Genomic DNA, 27,263 nt, shown 5'->3' on the forward strand with positions numbered 1-27,263 from the left:
AGAAGAATACACCAAGTACATCCATCCAACAAGTTCAATATTTAAAAAACAGTAAGCATATAATCATAACGAGAAGTATTCTTGGATGATAAACTATATTTTTCTTGTTCATGATCCTTGCATTGGATTGGATATAGACTAAATTGTTTAGCCTTGTTGTATCTAATTTATTTTTTTTCTTTGTATGTATCCCCTCAAAAGTGCTCCAATTCATTTCACAATTGGATGAACTTGTAGTAAATCCATCCTTTGGAAATTAGGTACACCATTTCCATAAGTATACCACCATGAAACTTAAAAAAAAAAAAAAAACCAAACCGCGTGTTGGACGAAATGCATCAATGACTAAAACTTCGCTGCGTGATTCAAGCATGTGATTGGTAGAATTGAAATGACCCTAAACCAAAGCCAACATCCTCCTTCCTATGTCCATATCTCGTTTTGTGCGTGAAGGGACATTTAGATTTTAGATGTGGAGAAGATTGAATGTAATTAGAGCTCCGATATCATGTTAGACAATCTTTGAATCTAATGACATTTGGTTTGAGAATTAGATGCTTCTAGGCTTCTACCAAATATGATATAAGACTATGAACCTTCACTGAAAGGCATGAATGAAATGAATGAATTTTAATTTCTTTGCTTTTATTTCCTTTTTCTGCACTTTCTTCCTTTTACGTATTAGGGTTCTATCACAACAGTTCCAAACTTCAGGCATAGCATGCGCCCTTTTCTTATGCCAACTATCCTAGATTTTGGCTCAAGAACAAGGCTCAAAATGGAGTCTAAATCTATCTTCTGATGAAGACACCATCGTAGTGGCATCACCGTTCCATAGTGGCCTCTAGTATCTGCTTATTACCGACTTATTGCTCTTTTTAGGGCCACATAGTGCCCATCACCATATTAAATGATTTTTTTTATCTCACTTTGGATACTTGGACAAGTGATATGCACTCGTTGGATAGTTACGCTAATAGAATCTTGGTTACATGATCTGATTTCTCACAAGAAAATACAATTAATTGTGGTTTATCCTAAGCTCATTATGATGAATTCGTTTTCAGCTATTCAATGTTCATCCAGTGAACTACGTTTCGTCCGCACGTGCGGTCTGCAAAGTGTTGTCCGCACTAGAAATTGCGAATTAACAATAGATGATCATGCATTTGGAATTTCATTAAAATCAAAAGTCAAAGCCCAAAAATACAAAGCCCAAGGCGCATTTTGCTTGTATTAACATGAGGTTGGAACAAGTACTAGTACAAGATGTATGTTGGAGAAGTTGCACATTTGATGCTCACCCCTTATTCTCTCTCTTGAAAATTATTAGGTCAAATATTACTAGTTTAATAAAGGACTATGAGAGAATGGGTAAATCGTTTTAGGAATATACCCATCTTTGTTTCTTACCTTAGAAATCTTTGAACGTACATATACGGTATACGTTGTGATTAGGGAGTTAACATAGAAAAAAAATGTATACAAATTGTATAATGAACCTCCATTAATTTTGATAGCGTATGCTTAAGTTTTAGGGAAAACTGAGGTAGAAGATGAGGTATGTGGTATAGTTCAGTCCAATGCATCCCTTATGTTCAAGAATTGAACTTTGTGATCCTACGTACCAAAGCTCAAGCTCGGTTCTTTTCTCCTCGTTTCGAGCTAGCCGAAAACAAAACTGAAGAGCAATAATAAAAAATATGAAAATAACACAAGAATTTCAATAATAATAATCATAAAGAAATTCACAACATCAATTATATATAAGATTAATATAAACAATTAGAGAGAAAGTTAGAAATACTAACAAACTTAGATATTGAGGCTTGCATAAATGCAATGTCCTAAATACAGAATTTTGCCCCTACTCTTATGTTTGTAGTTCGGTAGGCGTCCGTCTTCCAGGATTCAACAATCTATAATCCGAAGTCAAAGCACTTTAATCTTCGAACTCTGACCAACTTTATATATTCCGTACTCTCAAGACACGACTCGAAAGACAAACGAAGAATGAAAGAAACAGAGTGGGAAAACTCTATTTCTCAAGAGTAATTAATTTTGTTATTTTCTACTTCTCTCATGGCTTAGTGTTACTAGGTTTATATAGAACCCAAGTGCCTTTTTCTAAACAGCATGACTAACTCTACAAATGCTTTGCGGTTGGCACCACTTCTATAACCATGACAACCAATTAGCTATGACATAACCGTAAGTAAATTACATAACCGTAAGTAAATTAGGGAAAAGTTACAACTATTATGTTTTAAATACTACATGGCAAGTGTTGCATTCTCTGCATGAAACACTTTGCAAACTAATTTTTTCATTCAAACTAATTGAAAATTATAATATTAAATATCCAACAATCCCCCACATGAATGAAAATTTGGGAAGAATTAGAGAGTACAGGCAGACAAAAGATGCATCGGGAGAGGTGTTCTTTGGACTTGAACCTACCCTAGTGAATACTTATTGGGTTTACTTGGTGACGCAATGGATGTGGAAGATCTTGAACTGTTCACCACAGCAGTAAACCGAGACAATAAGCAACACACATCACTAATCCTAATTTATTACGGTTTATACAGTTGTGTTCATTTTGGTCCTAAACAAATCCCGGATTCATGAAAGCTTTAGTGAATTTAGCCATCTAATTCTCATATAAGCGACCCACTTCTACTTTCACGTAGGTGACCACTGATTAAGAATAGTTTGCTATATTCCTTTTACTTATAAGATATCATGTCATTAAGTAAAAATATACACACTAAAACTTCTGCAGACAACACACTTCTTCCACCATAGGAATGAGGTATATAGTGTGTTAACTTCTTTGAATCATGCCTAACCAGTTTGCCTATTGAACTTAGACCATGGGATCTCCAATCTATTAAGTTAGGTTTCTGCCCAGCTGATTCATTAGTTATGTTGGCTTTAGCCTCATTCCCCTCGATAATCAACTTACTCTCTAGTCAAACCTTTAATAATTGGTACCACTAAGGTTGACTATCTTTAATGATGTGCACAATCTATCTTATGAAATTATATTTCATATGAGAGTAGTTGTTTCTTAATTTTAAGTCCTCAAAAGTATATATATGTTGGGACTTTTGTAAGTAATTTGCTAATACGAGGAAGTACTTTCCCCACATTTAAGGTATTTGTAAGATGGTCTCTAACCTTGTCATACCTTAAACAATTACTCAGTACAAGAGATGACATTTTGATTGTCTCGCTCAATTAGCAAATTACATTTCCATTCTTCTTATGCAAATCTCATATTTCAAAGATAAATAAGTGAACCCCCATAATTCATTCATAATTGTGGTTAATTCTTAACTTTATCGTTGAATTGATCACATTTTGTAGTTTAAGAAGTAGGAAATGATTAAGATATAGACTCTATCTTCTTATATTAGACTCTATCTATCATTTTAGGCCTTAATATGTCTCACCACTCAGTTCTAGGCAAATCACTTCTTGGTTTTCATCCTAAGCCTACTTTCAAATTGCCATGGATGACGGATTTGGAACCCTCATAAAGGGAATGTCATCCCTGTTTGAGTTTAGGCTTTGGCCTATCAGAGTGACTATGCAAAGTATTCTAATACCTTCGAAGTCTCTTTATTTCCTTCAACATAGGTCTTGACCCCCACAATTTAATAGTCATGTTACTGAGAGAGAGCAACTCCATCCCAAATAATGAAGCTTTATGCCTTGACTAATGGAACATCACTTCTGATGCCGCATGTATGAAAGCTTCTTGATACAATGTCATGTGGTAATTCATGACAAAACTTTTGTTGAATTACTTGATGTTGCAACGCCCATATTCACACTCATATGAAATGGCCTAATAGACATTTGGTATATGCAAATCAATTCATTTCATCACACCAAACAATGCTTATGAACTTGCTAGAACCACCAACTACACCAATAAAAAATGATTATATTGGTCAAAAGCACCAAATGCCTTTTCATGAAATTGTGTTTAGTAAACAAAAATTAAATATCAAACTCGCATCCGTAGGCAAATCCTATCAAAAGAGCGCCTTAAAGGCAAACTCAAAAAGGGAAAATGCATACTTATATATACATGCAGTGCCCACAAGCGTACTTATCTTCGCATATCGAAGATCAAGAACTTCCCATGACTATATACAAGGACAAGACATCCTGACTATTGTCATATTTCTACTTGCCTTTCTGTTACATCAGAACAACTGTATGCATGAAGCACCGCTTCAAGCATTTGTGGAAGTCTTTTCGGTTTTGGCAACAAACATCATATGATGGCTTTTCACCCAAAGATACGTGCATCTACTCAAGTAACGAAGCCAAAATGATGATATTCAAAGGGCACCATCACAATTACCGAAGGTTACAGTATGCGAAAGAACTATCATCTCCATAACTAGTAACCGAATTGTTACAGTTTGAATGAACCAAATCCATGACCCTACAATGGAAATGATCGTGCCTTTCCGTACGAACTTAGTTCAAATCATACATGGATTCTCATTTTGTTTTCTTATCTGGCCAGAGATACAAACTGTAAACTGATCAAAGCATAGTAGGAGAGTCGCATACAGTTTCATTGAGTAACCAACTTTTCAATTTGAAAAGTTTTAACTACGTAATTATAATTTTAGAGTTTAATTCTAGACAATTTCCACTCATTTTGAAACTCAAGTATTTAATCTTGATTTTAACGTAGACAAAATTGACACAACGAGTATCATATATGTTTATCTAACCGTGTGTCTCAAACCAGATCAATAAAAGGAAGCCACATAGAATCATAACTACCTTTTCTCGAAATGTATTTATAGCACAGCATACATACATACATATATATATATATGCACATCGATCTTAGGGACCTACAAATATATTAGAGAAGTGTTTCTTTCTTCCAATTGATGGCTAGACTCGTTCAATATCTTATGATGTCAGTTTTTCTAGCTACATTATGAGATTTCTCACATCCATATCTTCTAATTGTTCCATAAAGTTTCTGTCTTTAGATGGTTGGAGCAATAATAAAAAAATATGAAAATAACACAAGAATTTCAATAATATTAATCATAAAGAAATTCACAACATCAATTATATATAAGATTAATATAAACAACTAGAGAGAAAGTTAGAAATACTAACAAACTTAGAGATTGAGGCTTGCATAAATGCAATGTCCTAAAGACAGAATTTCGCCCCTACTTTTGTGCTTGTGGTTCGGTAGGCATATCTCCTAGGATTCAACAATCTATAATCCGAAGTCAAAGTACCTAATCTTCGGACTCTGGCGAACTTTATATATTCCGTACTCTCAAGACAGGACTCGGAAGACAAACGAAGAATGAAAGAAATAGAGTGGGGAAACCCTATTTCTCAAGAGTAATTAATTCTGTTATTTTCTACTTCTCTCATGGCTTAGTGTTATTGGGTTTATATAGAACCCAAGTGCCTTTTTCTAAACAGCATGACTAACTCTATACAGATGCTTTGCAGTTTGCACCACTTCATTAACCATGACAACCAATTAGCTATGACATAACCGTAAGTAAATTAGGAAAAGGTTACAACTAATGTGTTTTGAATACTATACGGCAAGTGTTGCATTCTCTGCATGAAACACTTTACAAACTATTTTTTTCATTCAAACTAATATTAAATATTATAATATTAAATATCCAACACGAACCTTATCAGTTTACAAATATGCCCATGAGTTTGGGTAGGCTGACCAATGCACATGTGACATGGTTGCCATTTTGAACAAACAAACGTAAGCTTCGGGAAACAGGCATAAATTTAGGTCCACCTCACATCACATGTATGTGATATAGTACCTTATACCACTTCAATCATGGGGGCAAAGGTCTTACTTTTGAGAAGGAAGGGCTTGCCATTGATATCAAAGTGGAGCTGTACACGCCGGATGATGTGCAATTCCCATGTTAAAATAGCATTATTCTTCTCTCTTTTTTTCTTTTTTATAAATGATTTTAAAGTATTATAAGTGTTTTGGTGTTGTTCTTCAAGTAAAGACGACGTGTTTAAAGATCATTTAGTTTCATGATACTCAATCTTTACTTTATTCCACAAAAGTTTTCGGTGTTAAGTCTATATCAAAAAGATTGTACTTCCATATAATCCATCGTCATAGATGATAGTGTCGCAAACCAAGTGCCAACAACTCCACTATGTATTCTTATAAGTCTATATCAAAAGGATAGACTCCTAGATAATCCATCGTCTAATTAGAATAATACTTTGCAATTCAAAGCTTGAGTAGGAGTTTCTACTCAAAATTATTTGTTGTCGTGTTTATGATTAGAACTGTTCATATTATAAATCACTCTATAAAGATTGCCTCTGCAAAAAAATTAATTAAAACGAATGTCCTTTAGTCCACGAAATGTATAAAAACAGATTAACTAAATTAATTGGTAAAAGCATTACAAACCATTTATGTATTTGCTACAATAGATTGACTAAATGACCTTAGTTTTAATTCCTTTCTTGCAGAGATGATATTTACATAGTGATTTATAATATGAATGGTTCTAATCATAAGCACAAAACTTTGTGATTCGAACATGAAGAGTTTTGAGAAGGAATTTCTACTCATCCTTGAGTAGCCAAGGGTTATTGGTCTTCCAACTCCCTTGCATGATTGCATCCAAGTTTATTGATTAAACGATTTCAAATTAAGTTGATTTTTAAAGAGTAATTTAAATTAAGATGGTACTGAATACTGATATATTGTCCAGACCGCACCAACTGGCTTCTCCAAAGCTCATCTAAGAGGCTTAAAAGTCCTGCATTTTGATCCAACGTCATTGGAAATATAGGTCCTCCAACATTGTCCATTAAAAACAGGTGGTTGTGTTGTCTATTTTTAAAGGAAGGAGACCAGAAAAGGCCCACATATGGTGATGGGTCTAATTCCACTAAGTACTCAATCATGCACAAACCCTAGAAAAATTTAGCAGCAAGTTAATGTGGTCCGGCTATGGGGTCGAAAACCCTAAAGCCTCTATCAGTACAACAAAATTTTATATTTTATGTGTATAAATATTGCATTAATTTCCCTTTCTTTTCCGTGAGTTTGTTATACGAAATAAAAATTAGTTCAAGAGGAAAAAGACCCGATCGAGGAAACCCTAATCTAAGTTGATCAAATAAGAGGGCAGGCCCTTGGTAGCACTTTTTCGTATGTGTTATGGATTGTCCTCCAAATGGCTTGTGCACTATAAACCCAACCTGAAACTCTCAACTCTCTTATTAATATGCATAAAGTATGTCAAATTAATTATATTTGCGTATTTTGAATACGAAGAATGCTATAATTAGTCGCTCACGAGAACGCAAACATCAAACTGCCGCGATTATCTTTTCCAGCGTAGCTACACACTCAAAAGAGAGTAAGACGTAACGGACCCCATTAAGGTCATTGTAACTTGCAGAAGATGTTGCTGGGTGAAGAAGAATAATCCACTAAAAACTTGGATACTTGAAAACCACTACAGATCAGCCACTTAGTTTTTCAGAAAGATTATATTTCACTATCTTCTTTCCCCTACCTGTAAAAAAATCTGTTAATTACTGACCAAACACCACTGTATCTGCTTGAGCTGTACAGTTTAACTCTTTTCATAATTAGGGCACTAATTATCTGATATTTTCTACGATATATAGTTCTATTTTTTATATTTTTTTTTCATGTTCAAATATATATATATAATGTAGATCCACATGAAGCATATCCAAGTAGGAATCAAGATATTAATTTTTTTTTATTTTATTACTATTATTATTGTTGTGATCATTGAGAGCCCACTTTTTCCGAAACTTGACAAATTGGTCTGAATCATTCTGTGTGGAGACAAAATAATACAACCGTTATGAGCTACTAATTGTTAAATGGTTGTCTTGTGCGGGCCAGAACTCAAGCTGGTTCGTGAAATACGTGTGATGGAAACTGGAATGTGGACTTGTTCAGGTTACTGATTCTCCCCCAAACCCTTGCCCCAAAAACATAAAAAATGCAGAGAACATGTAATTTCCACCTTGTGACCAATTGCATGATGCCAGATGATCGATTTTAATTTATAAAATTGAGGCCCCCTACGTACGTACCAGCTGGGGTATGAGTCTTGTGTAAATAGTCAATGAAGGTTGCTCGGTCTTACAGAAAAAAATATGGCTCGCACTATGCAGAATGGAAGAGACCAAAAGAAAGGAAATTACGTAGAATTTTCACTATATTAATTCCAAAGGGATTTAATAAAAAGATAAAAAAGGGACACGAACGTGTATCCAATTAAGTAAAATGCAGGGTGGGTTCCTAGAAAGGTATGAACTTAGATAACTACAAGAGGAATGATCTCGAAAATGAAGGGTTTTTTATTTAATTTATTATGTAACAGAATGCTTATGTATGAGATAAGTTTCATGGTAATATCCATCGTTGTCTAGGATTAGTTTGGGTTAGACAACTCAATATATTCTGTGAATGTTGAATGAAAATATGTACAATGTATGTATTGTTGAAGTGAAGTTAGAAGATGGAGAACTCATGAAGAAAACTTATTCCTTATAGTCTCTACAAAAATGGTAAGATTAAGAGTGATAAATTTTCTTCATCACTTCAAGTCAAGCCAACCAGAGACACCAAACGAGGATGTAGATAATGATTATAACTATTTCATCTTCATTCACAATAATTAAAAACATATATTAATCTAGATCTTCATATGATATATCTTTGCGTTAAACTGATTTTCAAAATAAATACGAGCTTATGAAATTTCATTTAGGTGAGAGATATGATAACTAAACATTATACATATTAATTAAGTGATTAAATTATGAGCTAATCTTTTATTTTACCCTCACCATCAAAAAAGAAGAACAAATCCCTTCGAATATTATATACCAGAAGGAAGAAAAATGGACTCTTTGATTAAATCAAACGGGCGGTCATGATATTTCTAGGAAAATACTACAAATTGATCCTAGCAGAAAGTGGCAACTCTAGGAAAATTTTTTATTGTAATCAGAACACAGATGATACATTACAAATTTTTATATGTTATTAATTTTTTAACACATATATCGCAATACATGGTATACCAACCTTTATTTCGGTCACGCTGAAAAATATCTTCAATCCTACAAGAAGTACAAAGAAAGAAAAGGAAGCCTCACCGAAAATATCACGTGGCCAGCACGTGGCTGCGATAGGACGGCGCTATAAATATGTCCCCGAGACCAGTCGCTGGTTGCTGGCTACAAGACAAAGCAAGCAAAACAAAACGTTGCTGAATTGCCGCGGAACCGAAACATTCAACTTTCCGTCGTCTTTCCCCGATATTTCGATTCCCTTTTCGGGTTCCCATTTTGGTAAGTTTTCGGTCAAGCATTAAAAAAATGGAACTTTCCAACTGGTAAATGATTTTTAACAAGTCTCTGATTGCACGCGCTTTCTTCCACCTCTGTCCAACTTTTCTCTTGCCGTTCTTCAGACTCCCTCAAAAACATTTCTTCTCTTTCTGTGTGTATAAAGGTTACAGCTTGGGAATATTTGATTCTGTTTGACGTGGGGATGAATCAACGGTCGAGATTTTCTGGGCTTTTGGAGCACCGGCGGATGGCGGTGGCGACGGTGGTATTTCTTTTACTGTTTCATCAGAATCTGAGCCCGTGTTGGTCTCTCAACATTGAAGGTATACGAGCTAGTAGTACTTGTTCTTCTGCATTTCCATACAGTTTTCAATCAGCTGCTTCATGGGATTTGGCTTTGTTAACCAGCTGCTTAATGGGTTTTGGTTTCTGATAAATGCGTGGTGCTTGGATGCAGGTGTGGTGTTGTTGAGGTTCAGGGACAGGGTGGTAACAGACCCTTTTGGGGCTTTGTCGAATTGGAACAACAATGGTGGAGAAGATGACGATCCTTGCTCGTGGTTCGGGGTCGAATGCTCGGATGGAAAAGTTATCATCTTGTGAGTGGCACTTGCTGATAAATATTTATTTTGTTTATCATATTTTGCTTCGACATCTTTGTTTTCGAGTACTGGAACACGGCTCAAATCATTTGAAGTTCTACCATGCCAAAATAGGAAATGATTTTTGTGAATTTGTCAAGTGTTTAGAGTAATAATTTACTTCTCAATCTGCAATGTGAAGAAGTACTTCTGCACTGATTATAACTTGATTTGAAGAGGGGTTTCGTATATGATCGAATAAATCATTTCACCATGTTCTAGCTTGAAGCTTCAAAGTGATTGGAAAAGCACGAATCTTTAAAGATCTATCAATGGAAACTATGAGTTTCTACCAATTATATTTTGAAATCATATATATTTAGGAGACTCTTTCATCTCCTATATTAATTCATGTTTTTGTTAGCCTAATAAAATAAGATTGATCAACTTGCAGGAATTTGAAAGATCTTTGTCTTGGAGGAACGTTGGCCCCTGAATTAGGGAAGCTAGCTTACATAAAATCCATGTACGAATATAACTGGTTCCATATCCAATGATTTTTCTTCAAAATCTATTTATTTTCAACGTTTTGCTTCAAGGCATTACTCTGAATCTGTTATTTCTTTACTGCAGTATTTTGCGCAATAATTCGTTTACTGGAAACATACCGAAAGAGATTGCAGAGTTAATGGAGCTGGAAGTTTTGGACTTGGGATATAACAACTTTACCTGGACCTTTCCCATCTGATTTCAGCAAGAATCCATCTCTTACTACTCTGTATGTAGATCTTTTTCAAGATGTTTCCACTCACGAGTCTTACTGCTTCTTGGATTTTACAGTTTCACTAAACTCATCTTGTACCTCTTCTTGCAGTTTACTTGACAATAACAGATTTCTTGGTTCCATACCTGCCGAACTCCACCATTTGGAGATGCTTTCGGAATGCCAGGTAGATCAGGATCAGCTAACAGATGCTGCTTTATGTATGAGCAGATCTATCAGCTGGTAAGAAATTTAAACTTCGACCTAATTTACCAAAAACCAGTTCATTCTCAAAAAGTTCTTTATGTTTCGGCATTGTAAAAAATATGGGAAGCATTACAATTTACAAACAATTTTGTACGTTGTAACATATAATTTCCTTCATTCAGTCCATCATGACCTTTTTTTTTGTTTGTTTGGTAGGAGCACTGCCAAACCTGAAGATGTAGCTTACCGTAGGCTGCAGCAGGTAGAAGATGAAAAAGTGCCATCCAGATTTGGAAGGGCTAAAGAAAATAAACGCAATTCATTATCAACATCAGCTTCTTCACCTTCCTCACCACCACTTCATCAGCCTTCTTCACCATCTCCACAGCCATTTTCAGTCTCATTGCCACCCTCAATATTTTCACCTTCACCATCACCATCACCATCATTAGATTCCCCTTTACCATCACCATCAACAAATTCTCCTTTGGCATCTCCCCCAAGTAGTTTTCTTGCTCCTTCACCTTCGCCTTCAGTAGCACCGACTCCTGCCTCTCCAGTCCCAACAAATCCCCCAACAACTACTATTCCACCATCAGAGTCCAGTCCAGAACCAATTCCTTCCCCTTCTTTAAGTCCAAGTCAGGTGGCTCAAAGCAGCTCCAATTCAAGGCATCGTGTAGTTATGATATGCGCAGGCATTGTTGGAGGTTCGTTATTGATTTTCCTTTCAGTTGTTGGCATTATTGTGGCCCGAAGCACTAAAGTTGTTACCGTCAAGCCCTGGGCCACCGGCTTAAGTGGGCAGCTGCAGAAAGCATTTGTAACAGGTCAGATTTGTGAGAATATTCAGGCCCCTGCAGCCTGCACACACAAACTTAAACACTTATGCATGTATATTTGTATGTTTATATTCACATCTGATTCCTTTAAATTTGGTGCGGTCAAATCTTCGCTTAAACTCCGACAATGTTCGAGTGCTCAGCTTGATGAACTGTGTTTCAGGTGTACCAAAGCTGAACCGATCAGAACTTGAGGCAGCTTGTGAAGATTTCAGTAATGTAATTGGATCCCTCTCAGATGGCAAGGTTTACAAGGGAACTCTTTCAAGTGGGGTTGAAATAGCTGTGACATCAATCACAATGGAATCTTCTGCAGACTGGACTAAAAATTTGGAGGCTCAGTTTAGAAAGAAGGTAAACAGCAAACAATCTATCAAATTTTATGCACCATTTAGTCCAAGAGTCCCGAATTGCCACTTCTTTTGATGTATATTTAATATAAACATGTGTTTTTCCTGCTTTTACAGATAGAAACATTGTCCAAAGTGAACCACAAGAACTTTGTAAACCTTATCGGGTTTTGTGAAGAAGAGAAACCATTCACAAGAATGATGGTTTTCGAGTATGCTCCAAATGGAACACTTTTTGAGCATCTACACAGTGAGTACTTTCTCTCCATGTTGTGAAGAAAGTAATGAAAAGTAGTCAATCTGTACTTCAATAGCATTTTCGTAATCAAAATGCTTTGACACGGACCAACTTACGTTAGCTCAAAAGGAATGCTTATGTAGCTAGGATACAGAGTTTTGATATGCCGATTTTTTGTGTCTTGCAGTAAAAGAAGCTGAGCACCTGGACTGGGGAATGAGACTACGAATAGCCATGGGGATGGCATATTGTCTAGAGTATATGCACCAGCTGACTCCACCTTTAGTACAGAAGAACTTGCAATCATCTTCTGTCTACCTGACCGAAGACTACGCAGCCAAAATATCCGATTTCACCTTCTTGAATGAAGTGACAGCAGCGAAGATGGGACCCGCTAACAAGAAGCTTTGTGATTCCATGTCCACAGATCCAGAAAGCAATGTCTACAGCTTTGGGGTAATATTGTTTGAAATGATCACAGGTAGGATTCCATACTCCGTGGAAAACGGTTCTCTTGAAGACTGGGCGTCACACTATCTAAAAGGAGATAAATCCTTAAGAGAAATAATGGATCCTACCCTAAACTCTTACCAAGAAGAAGAGCTAAGCGAATTATTTCAAGTGATAAAGGATTGCGTCCATCCTGACCCTAAACAGAGACCGACAATGACAGAGATCACGGGCAGGTTAAGGGAAATCACAGCCATGGGACCTGACGGTGCCACACCGAAACTATCACCACTTTGGTGGGCAGAGCTTGAAATTATGTCAACAGAAGGAAGTTGATCATGAAATCTATTTAATTTTGTATGAGTTTTATTCTTTTACCTGATTTTGCTATTGATTTATAGCAGCAGGATGCAAATAGGATATATATGATTGTGTTGTATTGTATCTAACTAAGTTAGAGATATTGTGTTGTATATAACTGAGAAAGTGAGATTTTTAAGCTTGTATACCCGAAAATATACGTCTGAGATCATTAAAATTCTACTTTCTGAGTAGAAAGGCCTCCGTTGGGCGGTCTCCGGATTTAGTGTTCTAGTTTCATCTTCAAGAGCCTGAAAGTTACCCATAAACCTTCCGAGGGCAACCATCGTTTGGCAGATTCTCTGCATTGTTTTTCTGGTGAAATTAAACAGATACAAAAGAAAGGAAAATCTCAAATATGTTTCAAGAATTGAGATAAATAGATGTCCTCAACTTTGCTAATGTACAATGGGATTGTATCGGAAATCCGTTTTCTCATCGATTGACATCAAACAATTCTCAAGGTAATATGATTGAGAATTTTAAAAATAAAATTAAAAGTTGGACAATGAAATGCTAATCTTCAACCTGTGCTCCTATGTGATTCTTTCTTGCATAACCATCTCCAACTAGAGTGGTCAAGAAGGCTGCTTGCGGCTTGCAGTTCAAGTTTCATCGCAATCTATCGAAAATGCCATATATACAAAGCATTACACTGGCGATCTTTTTCCATTGAACCAATACCTTCTTGTGGCTGGGCCGGTTTCCAGCTGAACAGCTTCGAGATTATGGTTTCTGGGAGACTTTTCGAACAATGAAGCCCCCGTAATTTTCCCTCTTCAACACTAAAGATGAAGTCTCCCACACACTGGAGTCATGAGCAGCATATAAACACGCTAAATAGCATCTCAGTCCCTGGCTCGATTATACAATTCGATAGTGTCTGTGTGGTTGGGGTTCATGCAGAGAGCTGCTTGACAATCTCGGAGAGCGGAGCTTAAATCTCCGATGGACTCATAAAATGCAGCTCGAAGATGAAGCATTTGCAAGTCAGGCTTGAAAGATATGGCCCTTGTAAGCTCTTCTATAGCTTCGGTCTCTCTTTGTTCATCCATCAGCACTGTTGACATGGGATTCCATATATTAGACAATGTTTTTCAGTTTCACAAGTGAAAAACTCTTCCTACTAGTTGGGGACCATTAGCAAGCCTAAAACAAAATGAAAAGTTTGTGTTCTTGGGAATGTGAGTGCTAGATGAGTGATAGATGTGTGTTTTACAATTGGAATTTGGATTCTTAACCACTTCTTTGACAACAAAGTGTGGAAAATTGGGAAATAAAAGGGGTCAGAATGGTTACCTGCTGCCCTGTATCTGTACGGGTATGTCCTTAATGGATCCAATTGTGATACCATATTGAGATCATTCTTTGCCATCTCGGGATCACTGTACTCTGACCGTTTCTCGTATGCTGATGCATTACTTTGTGCCTTCTCTATGAGCTTGGTTATCTCATCATATGCAGCTTTCCTTTGATTCTTAAGATGATAAACACGCGCCAACCCCTGATGAGCTCTTGTATGCTTGATGTCAAGAGCACTCTTGTAGCAGTCCGCAGCCTTGTCCAGCTTACCACAATCCACATATATACTCCCCAAGTTATTTAGGGCCTGAAAATATTCAGAATAACTTATCAAACAAGAATGTGACGGTACAACAACAAAGAATGCAAGCCTAACATTCTATCAGAATACACTATCAAACAAGAATGTGAATGTAGAATGATGAACAATGCAAGCATAATGAAACAATGCTCACTTGTCCTTTACGAAGGCCATCTGAACGACACCTGAGAGCTTCCTCCAGCAGTTGAATAACATGAGATGATGCTTCAGAGTCCAAGCTAGCATCTGCCAGTGCATACGCTTTAAGGAAAAAAGCTTCAAATGATCCCTGAATGTGTATGGACTTTTCAGCCTTTGCGAGAGCTTCTTCACGATTCCCGGTGTCATATAAAATCCACCCTTCATAAACCAGCCTCTCGTGCTCAGAGCCAGAATTATTTCTTGCCAACCGCAAACTGCGCATTGCAGCCTTCTGACAATTTAACCTAATAAAGTTCATAAGTTAGGAAGCTTTCATGGGTGAAGTCAAAGTCCTACACTGCCTGCACATTCGCTTATTATTGAATATTGATAAATCAGCATGTATGATTTCATTAATCCAACTGCATTTTGATGTGAAGTGATTCAAATCTGCGGTAGGTTTTATAAAAAATTGCTAAGTCTACAGATATCGAACATTTCAATCAAATTCGGCCCTCAAATAATCCAAACATCATGACTATGTGAATGTGATGACATTTTATAAGCACAATATAAGAGGAAGTATAATACACAAAGATTATAGCTGGATAACACAGAAGATCATAGCTACGATCAGAAAAACATACCGTAAAAGGAGTAAAGATTGACGAAACTGCAGGAGGCTTTTTCGAGGGTTATGTCCCAACATCTGATGTATGATAGCCAGAGATCCAATGTCATCAACAGACGACCATTGATCATATAGTTGCATCCAGCACTCAGCTTCACTCAATTGCTTAATCCGAAGGCTGAGAAGCCCCACCAAGTAATCCCCGCTAACTTTTCCATGAAACATCATGTAATTGGGTTCTAAAGTTAATAAAACACGAATATCTCTAAGAGCACTTTCATAATCTTCAAGTGCAATGAAGAACCAAGCCCGCAATTCAATGCAGTCGGGCGACAACTTGAACCTAACAACTTTGTCAATCTCCAAAATAGCTGCTCTAATTTGCTTCTCCTCAAAATTTGCAACGGCTCTATATTTATATGGAAAAGAAAGAGTGGGATCTAATTCAGTTGCAGTGCTCAAATCCAAAATCTTCTCTTTCCCAATATTGTAGAGGGCACGCTCCTGGTACATCCACCCCGCTGGTTTATACTCATTGATAATAGAGCTCACCAACTTGTACGCCGAATACCGTTGCCCCTGTTTGTACTTCGTCCTTGCAACACCAGCCACAGAATAAACATGACCTGCCTCAGCCGCAGCCAGAAAGCGAAACTGTGCATCCTTGTACTGTCTTCTTTCGAGCAGAACACAACCCAACTGATGCAACACAAGCGCCTTCTGCCACCGCTGTGTTGCACATTCTTCCAACCTCTCTAATAACATTACAGTTGTGTTTGACACCATACTTTCCTCCATTGCCACATGGCTTAAAAAATAATACAATAAGAAACCATACCCTGCCATGGCCAATCTCTCCCTAACCTTGGAGCTACAAAGAAATTTCATCGCCTTTGGATTATGCAGAGAATTTGGGAGCTCTCTCAGCAGCACCTGCAAGCAGGCAGCTACAAGAAGATATGCCATCTCCTCCAAACCGTATTCAAGAAGAAGTAACGCATCATCGACATTATCAACCAGTGAAGCTAAATAAGCATCACAAGCAGACTTCATCTCCTCACAACAGAACCCATTCGCAAACGAAAGTAACTCAACAACAATCTCGGGACTGAACAAGTCTAACCTCCTGGTCCTACTATACACTTCCACAGCTCTCATTCCCTTTACAGATATCCCATTTTCCGAAAGATCAATCCTACCCTTTTTCGATTCTTTAAAACATCCATACAACATAGCCTCAAAAGGGCTAGAAAGTGACGCAATTTTACACCTTCTACAATAAATTTCTTCATCTCCTATACAAAATGAAACATCACCTTCCTCCTCATCTAAACCCACCCACTCACTGCCCTCAAAAAATGGCACGCTAACAGCTTTTGCAGCGTCTTCCCCACATTGACAATGACCCGAAACCAAATTCGGATCAACCCCACTTACCAACGCAACCTTAGGACACTCAAGAACTTGCCCACCACAATCCAAAGGAGCCATTCCCACAAGCTCATCCTCCCTCCTCTCGAACCTCAACCACGCCGAGAGCACAACCTTATCATTTACATCAGCAGCATTCTGTCGAGCAGCTCGGAGACACCGGCGAAGCAGCTTGGGATCACCAAGCCCACCCAACAGAGAGTACTGCTGAACACACAACAATGACCTCTCAGAATGAGAGGAACACCCCTCCAACCGGCGATACAAGTCAGCCAAGTTTTCGACGAAATCAGATGGCTTAAGGTGGGGGTCTATGGAGGGCTCAAGGAGGTCAGTAGCTGGGACTCCATAGGGAAGCAGAAGAGCTTCAGCCACAGAGATTGAGCTCGACTTTTTGGGCTTTGAGTTCGACCCAAAAGACTTAATCAGATGGGAATTAAACTTAGCTCTCGAAACACCGCCATAAGATTTTCCATTGGAGGGTTCTATGGGATTTACAGCATGGACTTGTGTGCTTGTGAACCGGTCTAAAAATTTCAGACCTCGCATATCTAAATGGCAATAAATCTTCTGCATATATATGAACAAAAACAAACAGAGAATAAGACTTGTAAAGTTCTGAGCTTTTGCACCAACAGAGGATAATATTTGAGTTTTGGGTTTTTAGCTCCGGAGAGAGAGAGGTGGTGAAGCAGGCTATAGGCCAAGGTGGTGTTTGTTTCCCAAGAAAATAAATGGAGGAAAATGGTTTCTGCTTCTGGGTTTTCTCTTTTCTTTCATGGGTTGTGCTCTTTATGTGCTCTCTCCCCTGTTTCTCTCTCTAAAGACTCTGTCTTTCTCGCACTGCTCTCGAAGGGGTTTTGGTTAACCGGAAAGTTTTTGTTGTTTAGGTGGCTAACTTCGAAGCGAAGGAGTTTTTTTCTGCACATCAGAGTCAGTTCAGCAGCACCCACCATTGTCAACCACTAGAATAGTGACATGTGGCTTTTCAAGTGGGAAAATTAGCCTTTCCGAAGTGATGAAGTTGGTCAACTGGTTAATTTTCTACATTAGCTTATTGTAAGCTTAATTAGTAATTAATTAACTATAAAATGTTGATTAAGGAGAAAATGAATTCTAAGTAAAGGTCATTTGGCATGGAGTGAGCTTGTTAAACAAATGTGACTTAGAGAAGAAAAGTTGATGAGTCACATCACACCAAATGGATCCTTTTAATAGACAACATTTATGAAGTGTATTCAATCGCATTTTGAGATATTTTAATTTTTTTTAATAAATTTAGTGGTATTTAATTAGAATTGTAAGTTATTTTTTGAAATTTAAAATGTATTCAATCAAAATTGTAAGTTATTTATAAGCGAATTTGAGAGATTTCATAATGCATTTTAAGTATTTACAAATCTCACATATTTTCCTAATATTTCAAAAGAATTGAATCAAAATGGTGTATTCAATTGGGATTTTGAGGAATTTTACAGGATTCATAAAAGGGAGCATTTTTACTCACTACCATAACTATAGTGTATACTCACTATACACATAATCATTTGTCATGTGTCATTTCAACTAACTCTAATTAACTTTCACATAAATATGTTACCTTTTCAATTTAAAAAAAAAAATCAAGGTTAAGTGAAAAGACACATGACAGATGATTAGATGCATAGTAAGCATACACCAAGATTTAGGGAGGGAGCATTTTTGCTCTCTTCATAAATCCATGGATTTGATGAAGTTTAATTGATTTGTAGAGATTCTATGTAAAAAAATTTGATTCAATTCCGTCGAAATCTCAGAGAGAATTGAGATTTGTAAATGTTTAAAATACACTATGAAATTTCTCTAATTCTCTTGAATTCCTCAAACTTTTTAAAATTCTTTAAATTCAATTCTTAATAGACCTGAAATATTATAAACTTATTTAAAATGATAATTGAAAAACCTGAATTTCTAAGGATTTTAATAAACTGTCTTAAAATCTTGATTGAATACACTTTGAATTTCAGATAATCACTTAAAATCCTAATTTGGCACCCCTAAATTTATTAAGAAATTTAAATCTCTCAAGATCTCAACTAAATACACCCTTCCTCCTTACCTAAAATCTCTACAAACCAATTAAACTCAATCAAAATTCATAGATTTATAAAATCCACTAAAATCCCTCAAAGCCCCAATTGAATACAACCTCTTTTATTTTCCTTATCAGCTTAAGGATAGGCAACTTCTTTTTTCCACTACCATGTGAACTAAATTAGTCACCTTACATGTAACCAAAACATTAGTTACCTTACTAAACTTGATTACGTTAAGTACTATCGTTCTATCATCCGACGTTCTTTTCTTCTGATCAATTAGCCAGCTAGAATTATTCAAAATTTGAACCTTGTTTTGTCACATCCCCGTCTGGGCCCCCACAACATCTGGGGTTCGACTCTACCGTTACATGATATTGTCCACTTTGGACCCCAACCACGCCCTCACAGTTTGTTTCTGGGAACTCACACGAAAACTTTCCAGTGGGTCACCCATCTTAGGATTGCTCTCCTGCGAACTCACTTAACTTCGGAGTTCCTACGGAATCCGAAGCCATTGAGCTCCCAAAAGGCCTCGTGTTAGGTAAAGATAGGAATATACATATAAGGCTTACAAGATTCACTCCCCTAGACGATGTGGGATGTTACACTTTTAATGTCGAGACATCAACTACACTAGACAAAGAAGTAGTTAATGCTGAAAAAAAAAATCGTACAAGTTGAGCTTTAATCTTGTGGTTGTTTCAATTAGTGGTTAAAATGTGTACATCATGGTCATGCATGGTCCAACCAATTGGTTTTTAATGACCATACATTAGGCACCACCCAATCAAATATCTCAACTCTAGATTTTGCATTGCCATTTTTAAGTACCAAAATATGCATGAATAATCAAAATAAGGAGCTAATTATCAATTAACTATCATTATAAATAAATAAATAATACAGGAAACTCAAAGACCAAATTAATAATGGGATTAGGAGATTAGATCTAAGAACACTCATGTCACATCCCGGCCCGGGACGGATCACTTCCCGGGCCCGCTCCACCACCGTAGCACGATATTGTCCGCTTTGGGCCCCGACCACGCCCTCACGGTTTTGTTTCTGGGAACTCACACGAGAACTTCCCGATGGGTCACCCATCCTGGGAATGCACTTGCGCGCTACTCGCTTAACTTCGGAGTTCCCATGGAACCCGAAGCCAGTGAGCTCCCAAAAGGCCTCGTGCTAGGTAGAGATGAGAATATACATTTAAGGATCACCCCCTGAGCGATGTGGGATGTCACAATCCACCCCCCTTAGGGGCCCGACGTCCTCGTCGGCACACACGCGACCAGGGTTAGGCTCTGATACCAAATTGTCACATCCCAGCTCGGGGCGACCACTTCTCGGGCCCGCTCCACCACTGTAGCACGATATTGTCCGCTTTGGGCCCCGACCACGCCCTCACGGTTTTGTTTCTGGGAACTCACACGAGAACTTCCCGATGGGTCACCCATCCTTGGAATGCTCTCGCGCGCTACTCGCTTAACTTCGGAGTTCCCATGGAACCCGAAGCCAGTGAGCTCCCAAAAGGCCTCGTGCTAGGTAGGGATGGGAATATACATTTAAGGATCACCCTCTGGTCGATGTGGGATGTCACAACTCATTTTCCCGCTTTTGATAAAAATCATAATTTAAACTTAGGGTTACATCTATGTGGTATTTCTCCTGCCACCACTAGCTTATATACCTTTAAATATTGAATTGCAAAAAATTATTGGTAGTTGGTGAGCATCTCTGTCTAGCACATCTCTACAACTTGCATGCTTATCTTGATCAAAAAATAACAAAGCAAAAGAGCATATTAATAATAACATTACTATTATTTCAGATTGGTTCTTGTCAAAATATTGTCTGAGATTGACATAAGTCCTCACTTTAATTATTAACAATGAAAATCAATATAAATGGTCCATGAGTTTGTCTACCGTAAAACATTTTGGTATTTTCGTGATAAATCTGCCACTACTTTCATTAAATTGTCACTTGATTACCTTTTTAAGAGTATTTTTATCAAATTAACCGCTCCACTTAATAAATATATTGACAGATTTTCACGGTAAGATTAAAATGATATGTACAAACTCAGAAACTATTTGTATCATTTTCATTGTCAAGATCAAACTGAAGAAGTTATGTCATGATCATTACTTCCATGCTACTGCATACCTCAAAAAGTTCAAAAAGTGAATAATAATAGACCAATCAGATCACAAACAGTGTATACAAAAGAGCCAAAAAAGGACCACGTGCCTGTGAAGTTGGTCTAAAAGACCATGTGAGTGTTCTGAAACCCTTTGTTTCTCACTGGTTCTTTACAGAGCAGACTAATTTTGCACCATCTTCTGCAAGTGATTCAAGTGTGCAAACAAGCAAGGATGCTTGCCCATATTATATGAAACGGTTTCATGGATACCATTTCTTGGGAAAAGGATCCTCGTTGGATTCTTTTTCTGAGGATCCTAAAGATTCCATGATCGTGACTGTTCATCGTACATCGTGCGGTTAGTTTTTATTAGATACTATTTATATTAAATTTTAAATTTTGAAATGATTTATGACCGTATGATGTACGATGAACGATCACGATTACAGAATTACTAGAATTCCAAAAAAAGGATCCTTTATCAGAAGGAAAGCGCTTTAGCACAACTCTTTTAGGTAAATGTTTATAAAATCCTCATAGCTTACGCGTATAACATGAGAGAGCCGCCTAATCAAATTGATTTATCCGACCACCCTATGATGAGAAGTTATCGACTATCAACATTTTCATATTATTAGTACTTCGTATGCTTCGATTGCATAGTTGACTTGTCTATATGATTGTGAGTGCAAATCGACAAGATACGTGGTCTGTATTCAACAGTACTTTTGGGGTCATGTTTTTTCACAGGTTCAATGCAAATTATGCAAGAAAAGGTCAAACAAGATGGCTCCTCCAATCTCCTATAGATGAATTCAGATTAGCTTAAGAAGCAGATGTGTGGCTCAAAGAAAAAAGAAGGGGACAAATGCAGCAGACATCTTTCAGACAGTATGAACAGAGAAGCCCACATCAGCATTCAGCACCATCACAAAAAGCAGATACAATTATAAATTTCATAATCCATCACACCACATAATTTACACGTGAAGAAATTGCACCCACTCACTAATATGACTTCTTGCAATTTCTTAATATATAATCAAAGTCAATAATTAGAGAAAGGCCAAGAAAAAAAAAAAAGGAAATAATATTAAAAAAATGCCGGCTCCAATGACAGAAAACTCTGAATTATATATATAGCCAACGGAAGAAAACTTTGGTGCAGCCAAGAATATATATTCCTACGTGTATCTCAGTCATCACGTGATCGGTGAGTAGAGATAGGATTATATTTCCTCGGTTACATGTAACTTAAGAATCCCACCCTCCAAACCCACCCCACCACACAACAAAAGAAAAGGCCTCCCCTAATCCAACAATTGATTGAATAGCAAAGCATAATAAAGTTCGAGGAGTTGGAATCTTTCATTAAATAAAACGAAAACAAAAACAAAAGGATTAGTTGAAATCAGAATAGCTACAAACAACATTAGTAGTTGTTGGGGGAGTTTAAATGGTCTTAGTGAGAACTTTGGGCCCAAGATATGGAGAGAGGATCCTCGCTGGATCCTTTTTGTAAGGATTCCGGAGATCCTCTAATTATATCCGTTCATCGTACATTGTGCGATCAGTTTTTATAAGGTACTGTTTATATTCAATTTTAAATAAAAAAATTTACAATGATTTCTGACCGCACGATATACGATGAACGGATGTGATTGGAGGATCCGGCGAGGATCATCCTGGCAGGATATGCACAGATATATGAAATACTACCGACTTGGTGATGATCAAATGCAACAAAAGGAATATAATTCTAACTGAAACACACTTCTCTTCCATTTACTGGTATCTATCCGAATTACAAAACAGGTGTGAAACGCACATTCGATAACTTAATTTCATGATGCTACTGTAAGTAAGATGCAGAGATGCATCTGCATGAGAAATTTGAAATTCTAAAAGCAGAACAAGACGAGAAACCGGTGAAACATACCTGTAGGATTTATACGACGGCTACTTAATTACATAGAGTTGTAGCTTCATAATTATGTTTACAGCAGCGACCATATACACGAGTGAAAGATCCCCGATAGAAACTTTCGGACATCACAGTTAACCTGCCTCTGCGATTCGGCCATCCCAAATCACGGCCAAATCTCATACCAACCCATAACTATACAAAATTAACACGTAAAAAGCACCCGGAATTTAGGTTTCGGTGCTACAAAATATTTACCAACAAAACTATATTTTGAATTCTCGTAAGTTGTTGCCAATGACCTTTAAAGCGTTTTTATGATCCAGAGCTTATATTTCTTTATAAACAGATATAGAAGGCACGGCCCAATCAAATTGCTATCTGAGAGGCGCTTGCAAAGTTTGAGGTAAGTATCTACACCGCCAGATTGTTGGATCCTTTTCTGTAGTCCCTGCAGCACAGCCGCCCTGTCCAAAAACTCCGGGTGCAAACCCAAATCAAGCATTTTTATTACTGTTTCTGCAGCATCGTCAAAATGTCCCCCTTTAATGTAACCTCTTAGCAACCACGATAGGCTTTTCTTTTTACGCGGAGAGCTGGAAACATCTGTTCTAGTAAGCAACCGTCCTATGGCATTAGCCTCCTTTTGGGAAGCACAGATAGCTAAAACAATGTCATAAAGGTCAGCATCCGCCTCTTTACCAACAAGTTTCATTTCCCACAACTGCCTCTCAGCCTCAAGTCCATGTCCAGAGCAGATATACATAGCCAGAAGCCTCTCGTGAACCACCCCATGGAGTGCCGAACTTCCCTCCTCAATCACCCAATTGGACAGTTGTACTCCATCAGCTATAAGATCCGACTGATACTTCTCAATAAGCCCAATATTTTCTGTATCAAATTCAGCTACCAGCCCGGCCCTTGCAAAACCTTTCAACTTGCGTAAAGCTTTCGCAAGTTCATTTAGCTCCTTAACCACAGCCGTCATTGCAATGAGGTAGCTGTAGACCTCTGGCTTCAACCCTGATTCTCTTAGATGAATCACAAATGTCACAGAGTCCCTATAGTTACCCTCGACCTGCAGAAACACATCCAATAGTTTCATTATCATATACTTCGGAAAGTCTTAAAAGTTTTTTTAATATATATGTTAAGACAGATGAATACAAACCCAAACCAATGCTAACAGTTTTGCCTTCCACTGATTTATGTTTTGCCACCTAACCAGTCTAACAATAATTATTAAAAAATGTGTATACTCTAGTATTAGAATTAGCTATATGACTGGAGAACCCACTTAATTCATCAAAAATGGCCACACCATCCTAATAATTCAGCATGACAATGTAAACTCAAGTCAAAGCCAAAGCCACAACCCAAAAATTCTATCACTACCAACGGCATGTGAGCAGTTCAAATTGAAAAAGCTTCTAAATTCACAGGTGCATTTCGCAATTGAATAGCATATTATTGAGGACAATAGTAAACAAACACTTACCATCATCTTCCAAGCAAGATAGCCAGTTGGCCCTCCCTTATGCCCATCCGTATCATCTTCCTCCAAATACATAATTCCACGCTTCAACACCTCTTTCACAAACAAAACCGCCTTTTCCTTCTCACCCATCTCCCAATACAAAGAAATGACTTTCTCCATCATGCTAAAACTCGGCTTCAAGCCCACGCAGTCCGATTCTACAAGGAGGTCCACCACATCCCCAATGTCATGTTCCCCCTCAATCAATTTCTTGACCCAACTACACATTATGGAAACCATGAGCTCCATCGTCTCCTTATCGACCCGATTCTCCTTTCGGAGCCACTCAAACACCTCAAGGGCACACCACGAGTCCCTCCCCTCCTGGGAAAAATACACCAACACAAGCTGCAACTCTCTGGCCGACAACCGGTCGTTCATTTCCCCAAGAACATCGGACGGCTCTCTTGCCATTCGCTCCAATTCCTCAATTGCCTCGAAGAAACCTTCACCCATTTCGTCCTCGTCGTCGCTGGTCAGGAACTGGTCCAATTGAACCGAATTGAAAACCCTAAAGTCTCGAAGTTTGCTTGATTTCGCAACGCCCAAGTTGGGTTTTTGATGTTTGCAGATTATGGGAAAAACCCTAGCGCAAGATTGAGCCGAGAACCCCTGGCGACCGATAAAACGCTGCCGTTTAGCCGCAAAACACAACCGAGTCAGCGAAACAATCCCCTGGGCAGAGGCCATTTTCTTCAGTCGAATCCCAAAACTTCTCAACTAAGAAAACCCAGTTTCCACTCCGTTTGGATGCCGAGAAAATCAAGGAAAGCGGAAAAGAAAAGAAAAGAAAATTTCTGTGAAGTACAACCCACGTCAAATATCCGCGAAGTAGAACCTACCCTTGTCTGGAATTGAAGTTTCGAGAAAACCCAGAACAGAGATTCGAAGTCCTCACCTTTCTTTCTCTCATCCCTAAATTTTCTCGGGAGCCAAACAGGATTTGGGGATTTTCAGCTGGAAAAGCTGAACTCCAAGAGCGATTTCCTGAGGAATGTAAAGAATATGAAAGACATGCGCTTTAAGTGGTATCATCCAATTGAAAACCCTAATAAAAATTTGGGAATTTGTGGATTGATTGTGATTTGTGAGGTGCTCCTGCAATGGCCGAACCTTTGTCACCACTGTCCTGGGTGACACTGACAACCAAACCTCCTCTGATTTTTCACCGTTGCGCCTGCTGACGTGTCCCAAGACAGTCTACTCGGCGGAATCTGGTGCGCAACTCCCACGTGTGAATTAAGAAAACTCGGTACCTTTTTAAAGCTTTGGCTTCTCAATCATTATAAATTCTTATTTTTAAAATAACTAAACTCGTTTTAAGTGATAATATTTTTGAAGTTTAAAAGCATTTAAAATGCTTACTGTATGGTACTTTCGCATAAAGTATTTGAAGTACTTTTTCAGAATTCATTTGTATTTTACTAAGAATTAGTTTCAAAAATATGTTTACCAAAAATATCTTCAATCATTTTTAAAATACTTCCAAACGAGCTATTATAAAGTTTCGTGCTTATCATAAAAATAATTTGTGTTATAATCACTACATAAAAATTCTCGAAAAAAAATCAATCAAAACTAAAGTTTTTTAGTCAATCAATTGGAGTAAATACATAGACGGTTCAAAATAGATTAACTAAAGGAAATTGATCTATTTGCTACAGTCGATTGACTAAATAATTTTAGTTTTAATTGATTTTTTTATAAAGATAATCTTTACGAAGTGTTTTATAATATGCCATTTTCCGATCGTAAACACAAAATTATGTGAATTGGTTACAAAGAATTTGAGTAGGTTCCTACTCGTTATTGAGTAGATAAGTATTATTCTACCATATAATCGAACACATGGTGAAATTTTAGAATTTAGCTAAAACACTTACAAGTATTTAAGCCTTTCACAATAATTTAGGTGAATTTTATTATTATATATAGAAACCAAACAACTTGAGCTTGATTCCTATAACAATGTTGCGACAGCGGTATGAGTTTGGTAGATGTGAATTCCCTTTTCTTTTTCCCGAAATTATGATTGAGTGGTCTCTTTCCTCTCTCAAACGATTGGTCATCTATTTATACATGAATCAAACTACAAATTCAAAATTTTGAACTCAAGAATTAGAATCACTCTCATAAACTCAAATCTTTTGAACATGTGTAAGATTTGTATTCCTATAAAAATGAAATCAAACTCAATTTTCTGGCACACTGTGGAAGGCTTTATACTATCACCATCTGATGATGGTGATGCACTAGATGATCCAACCAAGTATTGAAGATTGGTTGGCCCCTTAATTTATCTTACCATTACACGACCGGATATTACCTTGTTCAGTTCATTTATTAAGTAGATTCATGCAATCTCCTCGAAAGCCTCCCTACGAAATAGCCTTACATATTTTAAAGTATTTGAAAGGTACTTCAGGTCAAGGTATTATATTTCCATCTCAAAAATCTTTACAATTGAAGGTATGTATGTGATTCAGATTGGGTGGGTTGTCCTATTACATGACGCTCAATAACTGACTATTGTGTTTTCTTTGGAAACTCGCTTCTCATGG

The 27,263-nt window shown here is 37.4% G+C and overlaps 3 protein-coding genes across 3 annotated transcripts; 1 reads left to right on the forward strand and 2 right to left on the reverse strand.

Annotated features, from left to right (window-relative positions):
- Positions 1 to 9,280: 9,280 nt before the first annotated feature.
- LOC103958981 (probable inactive receptor-like protein kinase At3g56050) lies at positions 9,281 to 13,442 on the forward strand. The gene is given in 11 exon segments (XM_009371305.3): positions 9,281 to 9,417; positions 9,581 to 9,740; positions 9,875 to 10,016; positions 10,453 to 10,524; positions 10,632 to 10,728; positions 10,730 to 10,776; positions 10,873 to 11,004; positions 11,185 to 11,798; positions 11,974 to 12,164; positions 12,278 to 12,410; positions 12,586 to 13,442. Coding segments are annotated over 10 exon segments (2,148 nt in total). The 5' UTR covers positions 9,281 to 9,417; positions 9,581 to 9,619; the 3' UTR covers positions 13,185 to 13,442.
- Positions 13,443 to 13,567: 125 nt separating this feature from the next.
- On the reverse strand, positions 13,568 to 17,958 carry LOC103958982 (ethylene-overproduction protein 1). The gene is made up of 4 exons (XM_009371306.3): positions 15,600 to 17,958; positions 14,966 to 15,257; positions 14,508 to 14,817; positions 13,568 to 14,268 (listed from the first exon to the last, which is right to left on the reverse strand). The coding sequence occupies exons 1-4, from the start codon at positions 17,588 to 17,590 to the stop codon at positions 14,057 to 14,059; spliced, it is 2,805 nt and encodes a 934-aa protein (XP_009369581.2). The 5' UTR covers positions 17,591 to 17,958; the 3' UTR covers positions 13,568 to 14,056.
- A 5,206-nt stretch (positions 17,959 to 23,164) lies between these two features.
- Positions 23,165 to 25,894, reverse strand: LOC103958983 (pentatricopeptide repeat-containing protein At2g30100, chloroplastic). Its single transcript, XM_009371307.3, has 2 exons — positions 24,664 to 25,894; positions 23,165 to 24,243 (listed from the first exon to the last, which is right to left on the reverse strand). The coding sequence occupies exons 1-2, from the start codon at positions 25,390 to 25,392 to the stop codon at positions 23,470 to 23,472; spliced, it is 1,503 nt and encodes a 500-aa protein (XP_009369582.2). The 5' UTR covers positions 25,393 to 25,894; the 3' UTR covers positions 23,165 to 23,469.
- Between the last annotated feature and the right edge of the window lie 1,369 nt (positions 25,895 to 27,263).

The sequence above is a fragment of a genome, unplaced genomic scaffold, assembly GCF_019419815.1.
Source record: "Pyrus x bretschneideri cultivar Hongxiangsu unplaced genomic scaffold, Pyrus_bretschneideri_v1 Contig39, whole genome shotgun sequence".
Taxonomy (NCBI): domain Eukaryota; kingdom Viridiplantae; phylum Streptophyta; class Magnoliopsida; order Rosales; family Rosaceae; genus Pyrus; species Pyrus x bretschneideri.